The following is a 25,929-nucleotide window of genomic DNA, read 5'->3' on the forward strand; positions in this document are numbered from 1 at the left end:
CAATGCCTGACCCCTGCTCAGTGTCATTCACTTAATTATTGAAAGAAGCAGGCACTAACCAGTCTATAGACTCCACTGTCTACCAGCACTGAGAGACATTAATCTTAGAGTAAACCATTAATTACCTCTTGAAGAACTCTCTTCATCTTTAATAATAATGTCTTGACAGCTGTGCAGTCCTGTAACATCAATCTGAAAGGCAGAGAGTCTAAGCCTCCATTTTCTTCCACACCTTGCAGGGGCCAATCTGCAGATGGACTGGGGGGCATTCGGCTCATATGGGAACACCTGACTTCCTGATCAATGTCTTTTGTTAATTTCAGGGAAAGATTCCTAGTAAGAAAAAAAAGAACAAAAAATTACAATGTAGCATATTCAAAGCAGTATTTTTCCAAGTTGTTGATCAATGTCAGTAGTGAGCTACAAAAAAATTCCTTGTGATGTGTATCAATTCCTCTTAGTATTAGTCTTTGAAAATTCTGAGACCCTTTGTCAAAATGCCCATGTTAGTGTCTTCTATCCTATTTTCTCTAAGACTGATAAGAATAAAATGGAATATAAAATTTAGATTTCACAGTATGCATAATAGTTCATTTACGACAGAATTTTCAAAAATTTATCAGGTTTTAGTTGTGAACTACCCTGGTGTCTGGTGCATATTAGGCTGACTCAGTAAGTAAGCATATAATTGAAGTTGAAAAAATGAATACGATAATGAGCGAATGAATAAAGCATAAATTTTGGTAATAATCTATGCAATATGTCATCTACATACGCAAATTTTTCTGCAAGGTGATCTGTTATGCATTGCAAGGCTGCCACCCATGGTTCAAAATTTCCTAACACGCTTACAATAAAGTAATTAAGCGCATGTTTTTAAAATTCCTTTTAGTTAGATTGCTGTTTCTTTGAACCTCCTTGTCCAGTCATATATTGAAACATAATTGAAGACTGACAAACGTTTTAGAAACCATACAGGTGTGAAGTTCCATGACTAATTTCAGGAGTTTACTGAGGTTCAGTGGATTATAGTTTAACATTTACAAATCTAAGAATCTCTATAATTTTCAGATAGTTAAGAATGGGCTATACACAGAAATTCATTTAGGAGATAAATTAGCTATTTGTTTTATACTTCAAAAGACTGAATGTATTCATAATTCCAACAAGAGAGAATGATGGCATTTTTTCACAATTATACAAAACATCCATATTGTGTCCAGCGAGCAATAATGGCTGAAGTTGGATAATAGGATACAGGCTTACAGGATATAGTCACTGACCTCAAGATGCTCACCACATTTATTAGTAGGTGGTACTGAAAGAATATCAGTTACCTTGAGCAACATGGATTTGAACTGTGTGGGTCCACTGTTTTTGATAATTATAGTACATTATATAAATGTTTTTTTCTCAGGATTTTCTTCACAACATTTTCTTTTCTCTAGTTTACTTTATTGTAAGAAAACGGTATATAATACACATAACATACAAAATATGTTAATTGACTGTTACTGATAAGGCTTCTGTTCAATAATAGGCTATTAGTAGATAATTTTGGAGGAGAGTCAAAAGTTACACACAGATTCTTGACTGTGCAGGGGGTTAGCACCTCTAACCCCTGGGTTGTTCAAGGGTCAACTACAATATTCTTTCACATATGAAAAACAGATATTTTCACCTCAAAACATCTGACTTCTAAATGAAAAAGTTGGCTACGAGACCACTATAATCAAAATCATTCTTAATTAGGTTGACGTCGTGAAACAGACTATTAAACAGGGCTACTACTCAGCTGCAAAAGATAACACAGCCATCCTGTTGTATGTTTATGAGCTACCTTCTGATTGATTGGCCCCTGAGGTTCATAATTGTTAAATATTTTATAACTCAACCTTTTTAACAATAGACTTTTATTGGGCCAAAAATATCCAAGTGATTCTGGGTAAATTCACCTAAAAAAAATCCCTGTATTTGATGAGAAAAGGAAAAGTCTCTAATATGAACCCATAGTTTCCTCTCACAAAGACCATCCATAATAATGCCAGGAGGATAAAGCTAGTTCACATACTCTCCTGTCCCTGCATTAGCAGGGCTCACTAGATAATAAAATCTGTGCACTTTGGGACATATACCACTCTGTCTGCCAACTCTCTGAATGATTATAGTTTCAGAAGAATGAAAAAAATATGCATTATAACAAAAAAGATAGACAGTCCCTTAACTTGGCCAAAAAAGTAGGGGTTGGGTCAGGGGGAATACTGAAGCCTGATACAGTGGGTCACTAATCACAACTACTACAAATAAACAACAAAGACATTGTAATCTCCACTGAACACATATACAGTTCACCCTCTCTGTGCCAACTCCATGAATCTTCAGTAGAATTGCTCAGTAATATTTACACTTGCCTTGTTGCTCATGAATACTGTTCAAGTCTTTATAACTAAAAATTTAATGCTTAGTTTTTCCACAGCAAAGGAAACCATCAACAAAATGGCAAGGTAACCTACTGAATGGGAGAATATATTACAAATGATATACCAAATAAGGAATTAAGATCCAAATACATAAAGAACTTATACAATTCAACACCATAAAAACCCCAAAAACTCCAATTAAAAAATGGGCAAAGGACATAGACATTTTTTTTTCAAAAAGACATACATACAGATGACAGACACATGAAAAGATGCTCAATGTCATACATCATCAGGGAAATGCAAATCAAAACCCAGGGAGATGTCACCTTACACTCGTCAGAATGGCTAGAATCAAAGAGACAAGAAGGGCACTTGGGTGGCTCAGTTGGTTGAGCATCTGACTCTTGATTTTGACTGGGGTCATGATCTCAGGAGTCATGAGTTCGAGCCCTATGTCAGGTGCTGACAGAGTGGACCCTGCCTGGGATTCTCTCTCTCTTTCCCTCCCTCTCTTCCTCTTAATAATAATAAATTAAATAATTTAATTTATTACTAAAATAAATAAATAAACTTAAAAAGAGAGAGAGAAAGTATTTTGATTAGCACAGGAATTAAAATTAAACTGTTCAGATAAAGCGTACATGGGATCATTCTGTTACTATTTCTTACAACAGCAGTAAGTCTACAACTGTCTCAAAACAAAAAGTTTATTAAAAAATTTATCAACATTTAGATAAAGTTGAATTTAAACTTATGGACCTTTCTCAGTCTGTAAGTACCACAAAAATGAAGGTTTTGAGTAAAATTAACAGGAAAGCTCATAAATGTTACATTAAATGTATTCTTGAAAGTTTCAACTTGAAAAACTTGAGTTTTAACTGGCACTTTAAACATTTAACTTAAACTACTACAGTGAACTGGCTCTGTACTTTTGTCACTGGAATTCTTTGTGTGAAAGGAATTTTCTATCAAGCTAGTTGAACAGTTCTGCTGCATTCTATTTTCAATATGACAAATTTAATAAGAAAATGGATATCTTAAACTTAGAATGATTAAAGGATCTTCCTTATCAGGGAGAAAAAAATAAAATGATTTTCATGATTTTTTCTTCTCATTTAGTTAGAAGGAGCACTATCATTTTGATAGTGAGAAATTTTCTTTCCGCCCACATCATTTGGAAACCTCCCAATATAATGGCCACAATGACTAACAAAATACAAGATCATGTCAGTTGCAAAGGATTGATGCCCTTATCTGTCAAAGGAGCTGTTCCTTATTTAGTGCACTGACACCTTTCATTATAGCACATATCTATGGCCATAAGGGATCTCAATGATTTACACTTTATAATATGGCTGTAATTTCTGAAGCAGATTTCCAAGGAATGAAAAAGTAAAAGTAATCTTTTTTGACCACCATAATAAATAAGCATATGCATACACCTCTTTCCAAAGCTTCATTAAGTAGATCTGTAGAAAATAATAGTTTCTGAAAACCTTACTTTTGGAAACTTATTTTTATTTAATTTTCATTTTAAAAAGGATTGAGTTATCTATGGTAAATTCAATTTTAGCTTGAATAATTCTAAGACAGGCATTCCAGAACTAAAAACTGTGTGTGTAAGAAACTAACCACAGGAAGCCTATTGTTGATAAATAAGCTGTTTTCTCATATTTCTTTTCGAAATATATTGTTCACTGAAAGTGTCATTTGGGGGGAAAAACTTGTATATCAAATTGTTTTATAGTTGGATAGTTAGCTTCGTTACTGAAAGGACAGAACCGGCATCCCTCCCTCCACAGTAGTATAGTGGTTATAACAACTGGTTAACACTTTCAATTTAGATATAAATTTACATTTGAGGAGGATTTCACTACCACCTGAAGTGATGGGTAGAAAAAAGCAAGATATGGAGAAAGGCAAGCTAAAATACAAATAACATAAGAGACAAAGTCCTCTGTGATCTAGCAACTGTCTGCCTTACCATACCTTATTTTCTAACAACTGTCTCATTGTTGGATTTTTTTAAATTTTTTAAATGTTTATTTATTTTTGAGAGACAGAGAGTGAGCTGGGAGGGGCAGGGAGAGAGAGAGGGAGACACAGAATCCAAAGCAGGATCCAGGCTCTGAGCTGTCAGAGCCCTAAGCAGGGCTCAAAATCAGGAAAGGTTGAGATCATGACCTGAGTCAGATGCTTAATTGACTGAGCCACCTAGGCGCCCCTCCTTGTTTTTTAAGCTCCAAGTACACCAGCCTTCATACAGGCCCTCCAATGTGACAAACTTCATCTTGCCTCAGGAATTTTGTGTATGTGTTTCTATCTGCATAAAAAGTTTGCTTACACTTGTGCCTTCAGATCTCTGCTTAAAAGACAACACTTCTTAAGGAAACCCCCTTTGCATCTATGTAAAAACACACAGGTTCCTCTTCTCTATGCTAAGCCTTCCTTTGTAGCACTTAACCACAATGCAGTTAAAATATTAATTTGCAGAGACCACTGGGAACACACTGGATTAAGCTGACCTATACTCCACCTCCTGTTCCAAATATGAAGAAATACTGGATGAATTATAAGAACATTTATTTTTAAACATATTACAGCACAGGAAGGAAAGACAGAAAAATTTCTGGATGCCAAAAGGGTAAAGTTAAAACAGCAATAATTATATGAGTTGCCACTGTAGTGGTTTCAGGGTGTTGAACTTGGATGCCGTCTGAAGAAACAGAAGCTGCAGTGCCCATGCAGATTTAGGAGAGTATCTGCCAGGAGCAAAGAAGCATTACAGTACTCGATGAGAGTTCCAAGCTTAAAAAACAAAAAACAAAAAACAAAAAAAAAACAAGTATCAATCTGATTCACTTTTAAAATAACCATCTGCTAGAACAATACTCTTCCTTCTTTAAAGGAAGACAATAAAATACAGACTCTCAGAAATAAGTAAGCCAGGGGCACCTGAGTGGTTCAATCCCTTGAGCCTCTGACTCTTGATTTTGACTTAGGTCATGATCCCAGGGTCATGGGATCAAGTCCTGTGTTGAGCTCCATGTAGAGTGTGGAGCCTGCTTAAGATATTCGGTCGGTCGGTCTCTCTCTCTCTCTCTCTCTCTCTCTCTCTCTCTCAAATAAAAAAAAAATCCACAATGTCTGGCAACTATTCAAATGAATAGACATGCAAAGAAGAAAAAAGAGAGACAAAAACAATTAATAGACATTATGATATGACCCATATGCTGAAATTATCAGACAAGGATTTCAAGCAACTATTATAAATATGTTCAAAGCCTTAAAACAAGAAGTGGACATAATGAATAAATAGATGGTTGTTCTCATCAGAGAAATGAAAACTATAAAACAAGGAACCAAAATGGAAACTCTAGAATCAATTGATGCAGTTTCTGAACGAAAAAAATATATATATATATATATGGCAGACATTGTTGGTTGTCTGTCCACTACTGATTCATACCTCCTTCCTTCTTTAAAATAGAAACAAGAAAAAAAAAAAAACAAAAAACTCCCCAGTCTGTTCAAACTCTGGCTCTATCATGGCTCCATGAAAAAACAGACTGGTGGGGTTCTTGAAGGACATGTTTCCTCTCTGGTAAAAAGAGACACAGGAAAAGGGAGGAAAGATCTTTTTCCCTTTGAATGTTATTTTGATGCAATCTACTTCTTGAAACTATTGATGGATTCTGCATAGAAAGAGACTCAGCTGTGAAAAAAAAACTGAAGAGAAAAAAGTGGGTAGACCTGGCTCCTTGATAATGTCATTGTTTCTTTGAATTAACCAACAGTAAAGACCCACTCACTAACTGTAGGTTTCTTATTGGACATGGTAACATTTTTTTGACTGTTTAATACACTTTGAGCTAGTTGTTTCTTTCACTTGAAGCTGAAACCATGCTAACTAGTATAATTACTAAAGAATATATTCCTAAGAAGAACATTAAGCCTAGCAATAGTAGTGAGATTACATAATCACTTGTGTATGTCTTTGTTTAGTAACTATATCTGAGGTTAGTATGTTCTAAGGACATAGAAACAGTACTTATCTCTCTTGTTCATTAATGTATCCACCTAACTTTATTGCACAATTACATGAAATAAATTATTACATCAATATAGAAAAAGCATTATAGGCCATCTAGTTTAACATTTGTGTTTAATAGATAGGGAAGCTCAAGCCTAAATTAGTTTTCTAAGTGCCACACACTAGAAGGTATAAAAGAACTGTGGTATGACTCCTAGTTCAGTGCTGTTTTCTTCGTTTCCATCATCTTTTAATAAGGTTAAAATTTCAAATACACCTGCATTTATCTATTCTAAGCTGTAAACTGGAATAGTGAGATATTTTGTTACACTCTTAGGGAATGATATTATAAATAGTAACAATTCCAGTTCCATAGAAAAGTCATAATTTCCTTCTTTAAAATTTTAGAAAAGTGCAAATCTGCTCATGAAAAGTTTGAAAGTACTTGTTTAGCATTAAAAAGAAAAGAATGACTTGATTGTCTGTGTTTGGTACCTTTCCAGAATGCCATTGATGTCATTCACTTTTCTCCCTTTCATTCTCTACTTTTGTTTTCACATGTGATTTAAGATGCAGCATTTCATGGGGCACCTGAGTGGCTCAGTTGGTTAAGGTTCTGACCCTTGATTGCAGCTCTCAAGTCATGATCTCGTGGTTCGTGGGTATGAGCCCCAATTCCAGAGCCAGCTTGGGATTCTCTGTCTCCCTCTCTGTTTCTGCCCTTCCCCCACTCATGTTCTCTCCCTCTCTCTCTCTTTTCTCTCAAAAACAAATAAATAATATTTATTAATAATAAATTTTTAATAAAAATTTAATAAACATTTTAAAAAATAAAGAGCATTTCACTAATAAAAATAGAATAAATATAGAGTCAAGTGTAAAGACTTGCCTATTATGAACTTTTTTCTTCCTTTTTTAAATAAACTTCTTTTCAACAATAAGAGTTTCATATTTTTAGTACAGTAGTATCAATAAGATGAGAATTAATTTTAGGTTGAAATTACATTATTGAAATTACATTATTTTCAATGATATTTGTTTCCGGCCCTCTTCCCTTCAATATCAGGATAATAAACCACAAAAATACAATGTCTTGCTTCAGATCCATATCATGAAGGGATGTGATTATTTTTTCGGAATGAAACTACCACTATAAAATGCGTCTTATTTATCACAGAAAATAGTTAGAACCTAATGTTATTGTTTTAAGATCCTGTATGTAAAAATCTCAATTTATGACCATTTAAGGAGAGCACATTTTAAAAAATATATATAACTTATGAGAAAGTTTATAAAAATATGACTGTATATTTGGTTCTGAACATTTGTGTTAGATCTTCTTCAAAACAGAAAACAACAGAATGTCTTCAATTTGTTTGTAGGTATCTAAGTAATCTTTATAAAATGAAATATTTTACAAATATAAGCAGCTGGGGTTGATCACAACATATCAAAAGTGGCTATCAAGTTGTCTCTAAGTAAAATTTTAATACAATATATGCCACTAATGACATGCTAAAAGTTATACAACTTACAGGCAACTATTTACTTTTAAAAGATTGTTTTATGACTTTCACCTTTTAAAAATGTTCAAGATCTGGCAATCACAGTGGGATAAGTGACAGCCCCGAAAGTATAATCTAGGAAGTAGGGCTCCCAAACAGAAAATCAATTCTTTTTCTGTAGCTTGGCATAAAGGCAATACCTAAAATTATTGGCCTCATACCTAGTGCCTAAGAAACTGTAAAACTTTCAATACTTTCAAAGCTAAGAGTCAGAGATTATGACTTTGAGTAACTTTTAGAGTCCCAGAACTTTATCAATTTGAGAAAAATTAATAAAGCCTACATCTATCTTCTCAAGCAAATTCTCCATATTCCATTCTTTAGGTGAGCAACAAAGGCATTGTTATAGTCTATGCTCAATTTCAACTAGAAAAATAAGATTTTCTATATGACACAAAATCAAGTATTCCCAAATACCCTGGCAGGCCTACTCACACATACACACAAATGATGTGGGTTGATTTTAAATGTGTTAATTCCAGGGCTTAATCTGCAGCCCCCTGTGTCATAATCCCATTTTGCTGTGTCATGCATACAGTTAGCCTTTGCAAGGCAAACATGTAGTGCAGTAGCAGAATAAACATGTCTTCGTATGCTCACTGGTCATAATTTTTCCAAGGATATATATGAGTTTTCATAGAGTGTGGCTAATTTACATTTATCCTTTAAGACCCCTCTCCTAGGAAGTCCCCTTCAATCCTTCTTACTACCTCAGGCTTTAAAGTTGCCTCTTTTCTTTGACAATAACACCAAAAGGGTAGAGTCCCTCTTTTGATGACCACTGTATTTCCAAATGTCTGGCATCTAGCAGTGTCTCAATAAGTATTGGTTGAATTAATAAGTATTTGTTGGGGAGCCTGCGTGGCTCAGTCAGTTAAGCGTCCAACTCTTTGTTTCAACTCAGGTCACGATCTCACAGCTTGTGGATTCAAACCCCACACTGGGCTCTGTGCTGACAGTGAGGAGCATGCTTTGGATTCTCTCTCTCCCTCTCTCTCTCTGCCTCTCCCCTGCTCACTCTCTCTGTCTCTGTCTCAAAATAAGTAAACTTCAAAAATAAAAATAAATTAAAAAATGAGTATTTGTTGAATGAATTATTTGATAGATAGCAGTCTTACATAAACACATGTGCTAAAAATTCTACCTTATTAATCCTAAGTAACAGGTTTATATATCACAATTTCCCATGAAGCACTTTTTAGATTTATCTTTGGAACCTTACCAGAGCAAAACTTTTCAAGGTTGTAAAAATATTCTGGACCAGTGAATTAGGGGTAGCTACAGAAAGGAGATTAAGGGGCACCTGGGTGGCTCGGTCGGTTAAGCGTCTGACTTCGGCTCAGGTCATGATCTCACGGTCTGTGAGTTCGAGCCCCGCATCAGGCTCTGTGCTGACAGCTCAGAGCCTGGAGCCTGTTTCAGATTCTGTGTCTCCCTCTCTCTCTGCCCCTCCCCTGTTCATGCTCTGTCTCTCTCTGTCTCAAAAATAAATAAACGTTAAAAAAACTTTTAAAAAAAGGAGATTAACACCAAGAAAAATGAAAACAACAACAACGATGGAAATACTACTACTAATAAAGAAAACTAGGATGGAACAGGAGTACAGACATCAAGTAGTTGCATAAGAACAAAGTGTAGCTGGGAATTTTCATGGCTTCTGGGTTTAAATCGAGCTCTGAGTTCTCAGTGCAAACATTTTTATGTCAAATAAAGTTGTAGTGGGGGCACAATTTTTTGAGAATAATCTCATTTTTAATAAGATAGAAAACAATGTACCTTCCCACTTATCTTGAAAATCTTTCCTACTAAATGAAAAAGTACATAATTAGGCTCTAGCCAATAAGCTGTCCCAAAGCTGTAATTTCAGAAATTAAGTGGCTTTTGGAATCATGAGTATACTGGAATGAGTAACAACTTTCGGCCTGAAGAAAGATTAAGAAAAATTAGAAAACACCTGAAAAATCAACGAGTTGGTGATCAATAGGTAAGTACTATTTTCTTTAAATATCAGTTCTAAATTAAATCTTAAGTTATATCAATGTTTAAGACATTTTAATAGTCGATTATGATATTAGGAGTACATTGGGAGCTATAATTCAGTTAATCAAACTTACAGGTATCTTTCGGTTTGGGTCACAAAGCTATAGACCAGGCTGTCAATGGCTAGAGCAAAGTGCAGTTGCAGTGTGAAAAAAAAAGATATGACTGTGGATATTTAAGAACTGAGCTTGAGTGACCACTGCAGAGAAACTCACTTACCCATCTTTGTTTGAATCAGGCCTAAACCTTTGGGCTTGGTAAAATGACAACTGTTTTAAGCAACTGCTTGAGAAGTCAGTGGAAGAATGAATATCCTGAATGAATATCACCAAACTGATTGTAGATTTTCTGAAGACAGAATCTGATAGTCAATGTATAACCCAGAGTAGCTTAGTTAGCATCCATAGAAAACTGTTTCTTTTCTTCAAAGTAATTGTCTCCTTTCTTTCTTCCTCATAAAAGCCCTTGCTTTCAACCTATAAGCAGGCACTATATGAGTTTCAACCTGAATCTGTGTTCCCCAAATTGCAATTCTTTAATCCCAAATAAACACTTGTTTATCTCTCTTATTTTCAGGTTAACAAGTGCATAGTGTTTAGAACATAGCTTGCCCTGCAAACCCAATACTATAATATGATTGCTCCTGTATAACACACAGATGTGAATTTAGGGACTAAACAATACAAAACTTTTATTTAAAAAATATTAATGATCAAATATGTTTAAATCTTTAGGAATCCCTGGTGTAGTATTAACATAATAATAACTGAAAAATCCTAGTAAATAATCCTACTAACTTCATTCAACCCTGTATTTTCTCAACTCATCTGATCTTTCTCTCTCTCTCTCTTTCTTTTTTCTTTTCTTTTCTTTTCTTTTCTTTTCTTTTTTTCTTTTCTTTGAAAAACATACTTATTAAGCACTCATAAGAGCTGTTAATGTCCTAGGAAACTAGGTTTAGTAAAATAACATAGTAAATAATTTCCTAGAAAGATGTCTGGATGGCTTATTACAAAACTGCCTCAAAAAAGGTGCTGAATTAATTTCAAATCTCAATGCTAAATGTTGTAACAAACATTGTCATAAGTAAAAACACACTGTAAATATGCAGCACCATCAAATGATACTGATTCTACAAATGTGATTATTTGTTAAGCAATCAAAAACTTAACCATGGATGGACATGAAAGATAAAGGATGTCTACCTTTTTTCTCTCTGAAATGGAGAAACCACATATAAATAATAGGCCAGATTATTTGTGTAAATGAAAAGCATATAACATAGTTTATACATAATTATACATCACAGAACTGTCAAAGCATAAATATCTGTTGCAAGGAACAAACAAAAAATCCTTGAGGCCAGTAAAAGAATATGAGCCCAGACCTTGAAAGGCATGACATAAAGTGAGAATGGCATAGCTGAAGTGATTTAAATGATTCAGCTTAAAGTAGCTGAATTACTTTTCCATTATTCATCGGCACAGCACCAACACAGACAAATACTACCATCATACATATAAATGTGATATTTGGCTATAAATCACAAGGTTAGATAAGTTAGAAGCTGCAAAATGTTTTCGGCTTCTGTTGATGAATCTTTTCCTAACCCTTGTCTTGAAGACACAGACACTTAGATTCTTGGACTCTATCTTTGGCTCTAATATATTCCTCTTTGAATGTTATCTCAGTTTCTTTCTTTCTATGCTGAAGTGTACTTGACATTTAAAACCAGATAACAGTGGTTGCTGGTAGCATAGGTTTGTTTCTCTTTTACACAAGCAGCAGAAACACAGATTGGTATCAATGTCCAATTGCTTTTGAAACAGAGATGATGATGAAAAAGAAAATACCCAGCCCTTTTCCTTACACAACTGAAGAAGCACTGATAAAAGAACACCTCCATTTTACTTTTTGCTCTCCAGAGAAAGCTACCCATTTAGGAAGAATAACAAGGAAAAAAAATTCCTCAGAAAGAAATGAAGTTCCATTCCTAAAACAAGTCTTCCCCAAATTACAATGTTGTTTTACATTTTGTCATTTGCCTAAAAATAGAATAAAATTTGTTTTCTTTAATTATCAATTCTAATTATACCCTAAATTATGTCACCTTTTAAGATATTTAATAATCAATTATTATATTAATAAATTACAGAACAGGAATCTCAGGCACAGAGACTAGACAGAATGCAAATAGCAAAACTGGTCTTTAAATTCAAAGATTCTGTTTCCAGAGTCCATATCCTAACCCTCTGCTCTCACTAGAGACATCTGATTGTCAAAAATTCAATGACCTCACTAAGTCAGACACTCAAAGTCATAAATACATACTGATTGGAAAATATAAATTAATTCACCACAGAGTAATTTTTATGATTTCTTAAAATTTCCTTTTTCTATCCAAAACATTTTTTTAAATCTTATTCTTCAATAGTTTCATAGAAGAGTAGGAAATTACAATACTTATATTGGGAAATTTAACTTAAAAAATTTTGTTTGAAAAAGAATGTCTCTTAGAATCATCGAAGTTAACAATTTTGGGGTACTTAAAGCCGAGTATCTATGACCCATGGGAGGTTTTACTGGAGAAATGTTATAAAAAAACTATTCATGTTCTTAGAGGCAACTTCTTAGAAACTGGTCATAATTGATTCTTTTGAGAATCAATTGATTCTTTTTTTCTTTCTTATGGGAACATCTGTTGTTTTTCCTGAACATGAAGAATTTTTCCCCCTGTCTCTGGTATTATTATTAATAATAATACCTTTATTTATTAATAATACCTTATTATTAATACATTTATTTTCCTTTACAAAAGTCCCTCCTTTCCTCCATGATTGCATGCAGTTTTGATGGGACTGCTTAACAAGGCCCCTCTAATTCTTGTTGTCATGATCATGTGACTTGGGCATGGCCTATATACTCTGGTCCCTAAAAATATGAATCTTAAGCATCACAGCACAGGGACAGACAGAGAACCATTGCAGCTGACTTACTCTAACAGTAGAGACACAAAGAGCTAATCCATTCATTCCTGCAATCTAGGGCCACATTCATGGGCTTGCATCCTGTCACAGGATGTGGTTCTTAGAAGGGTCCTACACTAGGTTTGACGGTCTGCTGTCACCACCTTGAAATTCTCCATAATTTTTGCATGAGGAACTTTCTCCCATTTTCATTTCTCACTGGATGCTGCAAATTATGTAGAAAGCCCTGTTATCTCAGTTCCCTGAGATTACCATATTTCTGTTCTTAAGGACTGCTTGGTTTATACTTAATTATGTGAGCTACCACATATCATATATTACACGTACATATATATGTATATATATATACATATACATATATATATACAGATACATATATATATACACATACACACACACACACACACACACACACACATATATATTTATATTTCCTTAAATGAATTAAGTGAAAGGTTTCTGGGCCTTGTATCAGTGACCCCTGTGTTACACATTTGTCATGCCCAAGACTAAACTGTAAAATGTCATCTAGTTTTTCCAATGCCCTCACACCCTTTGGTACATTCCTGTCATGTCCTTTTATGTGATATTCTCCAGGTTTGCTTTAGAGTATTACTGCTCCTGGATATTCAGAATTCATTACTGGGATGCTGTAAGTCGGAGGCCATTCACTTTTTGTAACTCTTCTGTCAAAACATACTGATGCTGTGTCCGGGCCCTCACCACCCCGACCCTTCATAGATAATTAATCCAGCTAATGTGTTGGTAGCTGATAAAGGACTGGTACAATATTTTTATTTTACCAGATTACTTCCTACCCAGAAGGAAAAATTCTACACACAAAAATTTAGAGCATATTGTCTGCTTAAAACAGACATTTAGATTTCTGAAATCATACTAAATAAGGAGCCACCTACTCTGTACCAATTTCTTCTGCGTTTAGAAGGAAATACACATAACTGGTTCTAAGACTAGTGTTTTCTGACCTTTTTCGCCAAGGAAAATAACATGGCTAGAGGTCAGCACTAGGAAATTAAATAACCTTTGCTTTAATGTGGAATTTCCCTAAAATGAAGTTGCATGTACTTTAAATCTTGTAAGTTTTATGTTACACAGCCTAAGTTGAGTTGATAACCTCAATACATTGATCTTAACTCATAGTTTTTTATTCATTAGAAAGGTAAAAATTAATGGCTGCTTTGCTTTCTGTGATAATCTTGTCTTTCAAATGATAGATTATCTCCTATTCTCCAAGTATGTTGCTCTACTTAATTATCAACAGGAAATTTAGGATATCTTTCCCACCATTTTTTAAAATGATCTATTTGGTATCCCCCCTCCCTGCTTTTTTTTTCTCTTATATATCCTCTAAAATCTTCCCTATAAACTAAAATCCTATCTGGAGATAAAGAACAATTTCATGTGGATTACAATATTTTATTTTATATCTTAATGTTGTTTTAAAATTTAAAGCATTTTATTTGTAAATAATATTAGTAAATTTAAATTGCACTTTTATTGGGCTAGCAATAGAAATATTTGCCATTGGCTTATGTGTAACTGTTATCTAAAAGAAAAGAAAAAAAAGAGAAATATGTATGCACACAGATTAAAATATCTCCCCCCATGATATATAATATTTACAAAGAGCACAACAGTAACTTTATAATGGAGAAACTTGATAGACATCATCTTAGCCAAATGATCAAGGTTAACATCACCAGTTACAGACAGGTCAATATCATGGTTCGTATTAGACTACATTAATTCTGTGCTTTTTTTTTTTTTGGCCAAAAATTAATAACTTCAATTTAATGAGTAAAAACATATCAGACAACTCCAAGTTAATGGATGATCTACAAATTACCTGACCAGTCCTCCTTAAAGCCTGAAGGCAAGGAAAGACTGAGAAACTGGCACAGAATGGATAAGACTTCTAAGAAGAACAGCAAAACTAAAAATGAGGTGGGATCCTGACTTGGGTCGTATAACAGAAAAAGGAAAAAGAAAAGGTAGTCCAAGCAAAGTCTGCAGTATAATTCATATATCATATCAATATTAATGTATTAATTTTGTCATTTGCTATGGAATATAAGATGTTAACATTAAGGCAATCTGGATGGAGGATGCAGGAGAACACAAATACTTTTTTACAATTCTTCTCTATTTTTTTTATTTTTTTTTTATTAAATTTTTTTTTCAACGTTTATTTATTTTTGGGACAGAGAGAGACAGAGCATGAACGGAGGAGGGGCAGAGAGAGAGGGAGACACAGAATCGGAAACAGGCTCCAGGCTCCGAGCCATCAGCCCAGAGCCCGACACGGGGCTCGAACTCACGGACCGCGAGATCGTGACCTGGCTGAAGTCGGACGCTTAACCGACTGCACCACCCAGGCGCCCCAATTCTCTATTTTTGTCAAAATAAAGTTACAAAAGGGAGTTAAAATAATTATTCACATTATTAACAAAAGAATATCTCAAATGTCTCAGTTATAAAATTCCTAAGAAATTGACTGCTCATCAATATGCTCAGTTTCATTTACTTCTGTCCACACTTAAAAAGTGGTTGTTATCAAAACTGTTGTTTCTAAAGATGCTTAGAAGTACTATCTCTGAGTAACTGACTCTCATATCACTGATATTTGATCTGTTAAAATTCTGTGCGTTTGATTAAGTAACAATGAAGTTTATTAGTGACATAGAAAAAATAATAGATTTCCTTATTTGTTTCATAGGCATGTAAGAATTATTTCATATACTACAGTCATGTTTTCTTTTGTTATTATTTGGGAGATTTATAAATGTGAATATTACTTTTAAAATTGAGTGAAAAGATAAGCTAATTTATAATAAAATAGATAGATACTCCTAAAGAATAGACAGTAGAGAGGCCTGTATTAAAAACCCTCTACAGAAGGCAGAAAAATCTGGGATCAAGTAAAATAAAAAAAGAGAAAAGGAAACTGGAAAGTATATAGAGTGAAAATACATTTTGTAGATCATAACACTATGCAAATTGGGAGTTTAATGGGAATACAATATTTGTATAGTTTTAAAATTATACATATATCTCATTTTTATTTATATTGACTACTAACAATGTATATCATATTGATAACACATTTATTTGTTATCATACTAGGTAGACATGCAAGATGGCTTCTAAGCTTCCACTTGCTGGTATACATGCTCTATATGCTCTCCTCCCTTTAAGTGGATAGAGCCTGTCAATATGGTGGACTATCATGTGATTAGTTTGATAATGAGATGTCTTTCACATAATAATAGTAATAATAATAATAATAATAATAAACATTATCCTGATGGGCCTGACCCAATCAGAGTATCCTTTAAAAAAAGACAAGCATCAGAGGCATGTGTTCCTGAAGGCTTTGAAGTCAATCACCACAAATTTTGCAGATATAGGGAAACCAATTCTGCTATCAATCACCTGAGCTTGGATGAGACCCAAGTTGGCCAGCGTCATGACTGTAGCCTTGTGAGCCCCGCGTGGAGAACTCAGCTAATCCCTGTTCAAACCCCTTACCCACAGAAACTGTGATCCCTGATCTAAACGTTTAGAAATAAAACTTATGCCATACAAATGTGATTCTTAATATTAGTAAATAATCAAGTTTTTGGATTGTCCACATAAAAGCATTTTTTTTTTCCAGAAATAAGATGTGTCTTGCTGCCAGTATATTCAAAAAGTCTTATCACCCTTGTGAGCCAAGGGCCATAATGAATTTAAGGAGTTTAGTATTTGTATAACAGACCACCATCTATAATAGCACCTGCCTGGCTTGAAAATGAAGTTTCATTACATGTTCTCTATTGTCTTGGAAAAATGGTTAATATAATCAGTAAAGCATTTTCAATGTTTTTTCTGCTTGTGCCTATTTATTCATTTATAAAGTATTTGTTGAGTGCCTGGATCCAGTTTGAAGTAATTGTCCTATGCTTCACTATTAAATGGGTGAAAATTATCACAGCAAACCTGGCTCTCTGAGTAAATATCCGGTCTATATAGTGAGACAATGATACACACACACACACACACACACACACACACACACACACACACACACATATACAAACACATACACACATGTGTGTATATATACTATAATATAAACATATAATTAATATTCTATATATGTATATATAATATATATATTTATAGAGTACTGCAAATGCATTTTTCATCCTTAATAATATGTTCTCTTCTCTAGTTTATTGTAAGAATACAATACATACATAATACATGCACCATACAAAATATATATTAATTGGCTATTTATTGGTAACTTTTCACAGTAGGTTATTAGCAGTTAAGTTTTGGGGGAGTCAAATTAAACTCAGATTTCTGACTACGTGGGGTGTGTGGGTTGGTTCCCCTAATCCCCACATTGCTCAAGGGTTACTGGAAATGACATATACAAATACATAATTTATTTTTCAGGTACCATATACTTTTGGAAAATATTATGTTACTTATTAAAATGTAAAGAACTTTCCTGACATTAAAAAAAATCAAATTTTCAATGTGAGGAAAATATTTATAAATAAAATAATAACAACTACCATTTTTTAATTCCTACCATGTGCTAGACCCTGTGCGATGTACCTTTAATAAAAATCTCATTTAGTGATCTATATTACTTCTACATACTTAAGGAAGATCTTAATACTTTCAGACTCCTTATATTTACAAAACATAGCTTTTTCACAGAAAAATGAGGAATAAAAACTAAAAGCTTTTACCTGGAACACTTTAGTAAGTAATAATGGCCTCAATATTTAAAACACATAAGACCCAGGAGAGCAATTTAGAGCATAACTACATAAACAAATCTCAGTTTTGTTTTACCAAGCTATGTCTCACTCAGATTTATTTGCTCTTTTAAAATGAAGAAAAATAAGACAATAAGACATTTTTTACAAAATACTTTATCCATTTCCTTAATGGTACAACTATAGAATCTACAGTAAGAGCACAACTTCAATCTCCATATTTTTAGTTTATGAAATGAATATAAAACACCTAAACACTTGCTTTATTCTTTGACATTAAATGTATTTGAGACTTGGGAAGTACAAAGGAGAGAGACAGAGTGTTTTTTTCTTCTTATGGGGGAACACAAAGAGAGATTCTTTATATTTTTTAATGTCATATGCATTAGTTAATTGGAATTATGTGTCAAAAGGAAAAATCATGAGAAGCACAGCAACATTTTAAATTTCAGCTATAAGGGGGCACCTGGGTGGCTGGCTCAGCCAGGTGAGTGTCTGACTTCAGCTCAGGTCACGATCTCATGGTTTGTGAGTTCAAGCCCCGTGTCAGGCTCTGTGCTGACAGCTCAGAGCCTGGAGCCTGATTTAGATTCTGTGTCTCCCTCTCTCTCTGCCCCTCCCCTGGTCACATTCCATCTCTCCCTCCCTCTCTCTCTCTCTCTCTCAAAAATAAACACTATTTTTTTTTAAATTTCAGCTGTAAAGAATATGATACTATTACAAATTATTAAAAATAGAGGAAATAAGTAACAAAAACTGAAGTTATGCTGGAACATTCAGAATTAGAGTGCTTTATAAAAAATGCATACCTTCAGATTTGGTCAAGTGCTTATGACTTTAAATTTAGGGATCAAGTGAATAATATATTTACAACTAGAAGCATGTGTGAGGTATCTTAATAATGGATATCCAATCAGGCTGAATCCAATCATATTCATCTTTCTGAATTTGAATAACAACAAAGAAAATGTGAAATAAGGCCATGTTACACCTCAGACCTTTGATGGGAGAAGACTAAAAGAGAAAGCAGCATTTACTGAATATTTGAAAATCAGATATTTTAGGCTTACTTCATTCACATTGAAAATCTTCAGCTTTGCAAGGGGTGCTAATAGGTCACTAAAAAGGGCTAGGAAAAGAATCATTGATAATATCATTTTGTCAGATAATTTCACACAATGAGATATGAATACTAAAGCAGAAGATTATCATAGCTTTTTAATGAAGTTATCAATTAAAATTTCAAATCTAGATTAAACATTAAATAAATGGCTATTCAGACTGGCAAAAGATTCCATAAATAGGGGTATGTTTTCTTTATAAAAAATGTTTTCGAATTAGACAAAAATATTTGGTTTGGTTGGTGCATATGCATGTCTGCATGTGTGTGTGTGTATAAAAGCCATCTCTTGTTTTAAATGTCCATCACATCTTGTGTGTTTTTTTTTTTCCTTTGAATTTAGTCCTTGTCACAGTTGATATCCTAGGCATGGTGCTCATTATATGCCACTGAGGTACCTCTCATTATTTCTCAGCCAGAGAAGTAGTAAGAGATAAGCATGGATTATGTCCAGTAATTATCATCATTATCACCATTGTCATCTTTATAATTTCTAACATCAAGCGTTATCTATGTGAAAGTCACTTTGCTGAGAGCTTTATGGATATTACTTTATTGAATCCTCACAACTAACCTATGAGCTAGGTTCAGTTGTTATTCCAGTGTATTACCAGTTTGCACAAGGTAAAGTTGAGATTACTTATTATGTCTAGTGTTTATGGCCTTCCTCCTTCCCTTAAATGTAAGCTCCAAGAGAAGAGAGTCTTTTGTCTGCTCTTTTCATTGATCTACCATAATTGTCTAGAACAACACCTGCCATATACTATTTATTAATTTAAATAAAACTTAAAATCTTTAAATTAAAAAAAATCTGACAAATAAAAGTTGTTCATGCCCTATGATGTTCACTAAGACAAATAAAGCAACAACCTAACTATGGTTAATTCTCTGTTTATATATCTCAAATGGTTATTACTGATTGGTGTTATGAACCTCTACTGCCTCTGTGTAGGGTCTTCCTTTGTATTCATCTAATCCTGTCCTTATTTGTGCTTACCAAGATCCCCAAATAACATGTCAATTTGTAGGAAGCAATGTGAAAAATAAACATCTTTTGTAGGTTTAAAAATACTTGAGAAAAGTTAGGAGTCAACATTACTAAAATAGCTTTGGAGTAAGCATTGGATATCAACTTCACTTTGACTTTAGCGTGTTTAAGTGTTACTTTCTGCCTTGAAATGTGAAGGTTTTAAGTATAGTATTTCCTCCAAATACTGTCATGTTTTGAACTGAAATTTAGTTCAGAAGTAGGAAGAGAACAAGTTGAATTTCAAGATCCATCTTTAAGAAGGGGGTAATGACATGTGCTTAATACTCTCTTAATTATGGTGAATTATTCCTTCTCAAAATTTATCTTGAAGTGCCAATCCCAGAACCTCAGAATATGATCTTATTCAGGAATTGGGATTCTGCAGATGTTAAAATGAAGTCATAATGGCGTAGGGTGGGTCCCTACTCCAATGTAACTAATATTTTTATAAAAGGGAAACATTGGACACAAAAGGAAAATGTCATGCGAAGATGAAGACAGAGATCAGGCTGAGGGTTCTACAATCCAAGGAAGGCCAAAGATGGCCTGCAAACCACCAGAAGCTATGTTAGAAGCATGAGACAGAATCTTCCTTACAGTCCTCAGAAGGAACCAACCCTGTTGACACCTTAATCTCAAGCTTTTAGCCTCTGGAACCATAAGAGGATAACTGTTTAAATGATCCTCTTTGTGGAACTTTGTTACAGTAGACCTAACAAACTAATACATCCTCCTTCCTTAGGAGTTTGTGGTACCTATCATGTTTAAGAGTGACCAAATCTTATCACTCGGGTAAGATTTAGTCTATTAAATATTAGGTACACATCAAAATACACATGAATGTCCAAAACAGCCAACTATTTTCACACTGATTTTTAGACACCAAGGCAATAACCAGTGTAAGATATTCAAACCTTTTGGTTAAGGTGTAGTGCTTTCAGAACACCAGAGGCACCCATAACTAAATGTATAACTAAAACCATATTTAACATCTTTCCTCCCCATAAGATTGGAATTAATTCTACTGTGAGTTTCCATTAACTTTGATTATTATGATTTACTGGAATCCTTCATTTCACCAACAACATATAAACAGAAAAGTCATGAAAACATCTTTAGTCCAAATCTGATCTATAACAGTATTTATTTAACAGAAAACCATTTGTTGTGTATAAATGCAAAAACTCAGCCTGAGTCTGAATGTCAGTGCTAACATTTATGTATTATGACCCAATTTATCTGAGTGTCACATTAACCCTCGTAGCTTCAGATGCCCCAGTGTTATTTTAGAGCAGGACAGTCCATACACCACTGAACATTATTACCTCTGAGAGACATAATAATTTCAGGAAATGGACCATTAAATTAGGTTTTTTTATCCACTTTTGCTGCATATCCATGCCATTGATCTTCTATCAAATGATGTAGAGTTTAAGAGTAAAAGTAATAAAAAGTTATTTATAGACATCTTAGAAAAATAGTTTGTTCATAATCATACAGTGAAAAAGTGAGATACAAACTCTAGTCAATGCAAGTATAATAACTGGTAAAATAGAAGAGGAAAAGACATAACTTACTGATAATAGACTCTAAGAATATACATTTATTTCTTCTATATTTAAAATTTTTAAAGAGATATATATTCACCCAGAAATAATACTTACTTTTCTTTCACAAATTTCTGAGCGAAAAGAAATTATGATCAAATTATGTACATATTATAAGATAAAAAATATAGTACCCCTTTACAAGACCCCTTAGGATTAAGAAATTATAAAAAGAAAAATGTATCAATGTGATTTAACCATTAAATTTAGTATAATATGTTAATTTTAGTTGCATTCAATTGAGTTTAGTGCTACAAAACTAGAAATATATTCCTTAAATGTACTGTAGAAACCAAATTAAATATTTTTATAATCTCAACATTGCAAAAAACACACACAAAACTTGCACTAAAATTTTTTGCCAGTTTAAACACACTGACGCTAACAAGTTTAGAAAATTCTAAAAGTGCACTTAGTACTGCTCAGCAAGTAGTCAAATATAAATTTTATTCTAATACCAATGTTACTAGCACATCACCAAGATTTTAAAGGTGTTCCTGACTTCCTAACTCATCTGTATTAGGGCGAGACAGAAAAAAGACTTACTAAAGTGCTACCAGCCAATTTTTCTTTTTAAAAAAGAAAAATATGGAAGTAAATTAATTATATCTTAGATAGAAATTGTAGTCTTATATGCATATTCTATCTAGTTTATGTATTTTTTAAATTTTCAAACATTTTTCCACTTTTTTTCTCAGCTTGTTTTGGTTTGTGAAGAGACAGATATATCAGATTTAATACATAGCTTTGAAGAGTCAGAATTATCAACTTTGGTAGTCCACACATATAGCATTGGACACATGATTTACAGCAGCACGCACACTTTTGCATTTAGTTTCACAGCATCCAACATTTGCTAGTTGAACTCTATATGCTTGGCCCTCTGGCCCCAGGACCACAGGCACATGCAATTAAATGCTGTGACAATGTCCTAAGCCCACTGCACACATTATCAATAATTCTCACAACAACCTTGCCAGGTTTGTATTATTTTATGTTTTATAGATGTTGGAACTAAAATTCAGAGAGCTTAACTGAAGTGCTCAGAAATCTAACAGACAGTAAATGGTGGAGATGGGACTCAAAGTTTAATTTAAATTGAAGTATTTGCACCTCCAGGGTCTGAGTTCCTTCCAACATACACAGGCAGCCTTGAAGAGAGTAAAACGGAAGTAAAAAAATATAAGGCCCAAGGTTGTTTATCAGGAAGGAAGATGTCCATGGGAATCAGAAAACAAACAAACAAACAAAAAAACACATAGGATTTGTAATCTTTCACAGCCTTTTTTGAATCTCATCCCTGCCGTATTTACATGCATGATCCTCAACAAGGTACTTGGCTGCTAAACCTCAGTAGCTCATCAGGGAGGATGATGAGAATAATGTACTTGTTCATAGAATTACAATGACAAACTGAAAAGCCATGTGAAAGCTGCTGGTATAATGCTTATCAGAGAAGACACTAAGTCATTTTTCTCTCTTTTTTTTCCTTCTCAATAGTTAAGAGATTGATGTTAGATATGAGGTTTTTAATAAAGAGTCAAAGGGCCACAACACTTCCCTCTCATTCCCTCACAGTCACCACCCAAAGGCACTGAATCAATGCCCAGGAAGGAGAGACCTGGGTACTAGCTTCTGCTCCTAAATCATCTGCAAACAGGCTTTTCCTTCCTCCATTCTCCTGTGGTTACTCCCTGGAAAGCAATTGCTTTTGGAGACTAATTTGGTACCATCCATCAAAATGTAAGATAGGCACACACTGTGAGCCTTTCCATTTCTAGGAATCAATCCAATGGAGATCCTTTTACATGTGCCAGAGGGAGATGTACAAAGTTATTTACTAAAGTATTGTTTGTAAGAGAAAAATGATTAGAATTTACATTAATAAAGACTTTGATGGATTATTTGCTGTCAATTCAGCACCACCTTCCTTCATCTAGACTCTCTCCTATAATACAGAGGAAGAGCCTAAGAGCTACCCTTCCCCAAATCCCAGAGTGCTGGAAGATTGTGCCAATGAAAATCGCTTGAATGAGATCTGGGATATGAAAGAGTAAGATAAGCCATTATTCTCTGGCACTGCTGAGGACAGGCACAAGGGCATTGGCAGCAGCAGGCTGAAGACTTGGGAGTTTGCCAACAGCTCTCAGGCATCCTCCTGAGAATTAAACACTTCTATACTATAGGGAGCACGGATCTATCCGCAGCATCAGCTCACCTTCTCTGCCTGCACTTCCAGATATCCTGATGGTGAATCTGGGGCCTAACAATTGCTGTCCTCACACTTCTAATCATTGCATAAGCCTCTTACTTCTTGTATTAAATCCTTCTTACTCAAAATACTTAGAGTGGTTTCTATTTTTCTGACAGAACTCTGAATGATACATGGATATTTTGGGAGATAATTCCCTGAGTCTGCCATTTCTGAATAACCTCCGAACAAATCATTGACAGGTTTGGTCAAGAAAGTTTGCAAAGCTACTCAAGGGCAGGAAACAAATCTGCATACATTCCAGGGTAATAAAGCTAGAGTCTCCTCTCCTACCCAGAGGCATTCCATAATCACAAAGTGATGTCTCCCTCTACACGAACAGACAGGTTAGATTCCTGACCAGGGTAATGAAGATGATATTTCTGAAGGTACTGTGCTAAGCTTGGGAAGATGGCAGAATAGAATGACCCTAAGCAAGCCCTATCCCATATTTACAAATAGGTATCACTCACATTGTGTAAATAAATCTGAGAGCGATCTGAAGGCTGACAAAACAAACTCAACAACTAAATGTAGAGAAGAAGATATATCTGAGAAGTTAGGAAGGGCAGCAACACAGTTGGGAGCTACCTGCAGGACAGAAAGATCTGTGGGTATGGAGAGGGGAGAAAAACAGTCCTTTGTACCAGGGAGCCCACACTGAGAAGACAAATCTCCATAATGTTTGGCTTTGAAAACCAAAGGGGCTGAATTCCTTGTTTGTATAACCAGCAGGACTTGGGAGCCTGGAGCTTTACAAGTCAGTTGACTGAGCACTAGGCAAACCAGGAGGGTGAGCGGTAATTGGGTTCTTACCCTTAAAGAGACAGCAGCCCATGGTGAAGCAACATTTTTACAGCAGTTTGCACAATGGGACAAACAGGGAGAACATTTGTTTATATGGATTTTGGAGTCTGTCGGGGTACTTCTCTGGGAACAAAGGAGCTGGCAGGTGCTATTTTGCTCCCCCCACCCTCCAGCATAAACACAAGGCCACCTGTGGGAGACAGCACTGTACAGGCACTTGCTACCTAATGTGCTAGCAGTGCTCATTCCTCACCAGTTCCCGTGAGGACTTGCCACCTCCAAGTCTGCTGGCCTCAGCCCTGGGATCAGGGCAAATTGGTTAACACTGTGTGTACACACCCTGCCCAGCCACCAGACACCATCAGTTATGCCACATGCTGTGCCTAGCCACCTGTGCACAGCCATGCTGTACCTGACCCTGAGTCAGCCAGCCAGCGAACGTCGAGGAGAATCAGGTCTAACATTGGTGGCTCAACATAAATTTTGCTAACATTGCTGCCCTACCCTCAAGTTCCCTGTAGAATGCCTGGCCTGCCTGGTTCCCACTAATACCACAGAGAATAAGCACAGCCCACAATAGGCAGAGAGTCAGAATAGAAGACTGGACTGAAAGGAAAAGCGAGTCAGATACAACAAGAGGGTGCAGCAACACACAGGACATTCCCTGAAGTGCCAGGTTCTGGTGAACAGGGAAAACTGCACTACAGGGCACTACAGGACCTCTTCTTCATAAAGCCACTACTTTCAAGAGCATAACATGTAGCTGACTTTCGTAACAGAACAGACACAGAGAGATACACAAAATGAGGAGACAGAGGAATATGTCACAAATGAAAGGATAAAATCACAGCAGGAGATCTGAACGAAACAGAAATAAGTAATATGCTGGATAGAGAAATTAAGTAATGATCATACTCACTGGACTTAAGAAAAGGGTGAAGGATATCAGTGAGATCCTTAACAAAGAGATAAAAATTGCAAACCGAGATGAAGAACTCAATGAATTAAATTAAAAATACAATAAATGGAATACACCGTAGGCTGTTACAAGCAGAGGAATGTGTCACTGACCTGTAGGGTAGAGTAATGGGAAGCAATCAAGCTAAACAAGTGACAAATACTGCAAAATGATAATAGACTTAGGGAACTCAGCAACACCATCAAGCATAAAACATTTGCATTATAGGGATCCCAGAAGGCAAAGAGAAAAAGGAGAGCAGAAAATGGATTTGAAGAAACAATAGCTGAAAATGTACTGAACCTGGAGAGG

At 34.9% G+C, this 25,929-nt stretch overlaps 1 protein-coding gene across 5 annotated transcripts in view; it reads right to left on the minus strand.

Moving 5' to 3' along the window:
- The window catches only part of CCSER1 (coiled-coil serine rich protein 1), a 1,296,004-nt gene that overhangs the window by 870,021 nt on the left and 400,054 nt on the right, over window positions 1-25,929 (minus strand). For all 5 annotated transcript variants that reach the window (XM_011281786.4, XM_045056881.1, XM_023252933.2 and 2 more), the window contains one exon: window positions 126-333. In XM_011281786.4, coding sequence (XP_011280088.1) covers window positions 126-333 — 208 coding nt within the window. The remainder of the gene's footprint in view (window positions 1-125; window positions 334-25,929) is intronic.

This window comes from Felis catus, chromosome B1 (genome assembly GCF_018350175.1).
Source record: "Felis catus isolate Fca126 chromosome B1, F.catus_Fca126_mat1.0, whole genome shotgun sequence".
In the NCBI taxonomy this organism is placed as follows: domain Eukaryota; kingdom Metazoa; phylum Chordata; class Mammalia; order Carnivora; family Felidae; genus Felis; species Felis catus.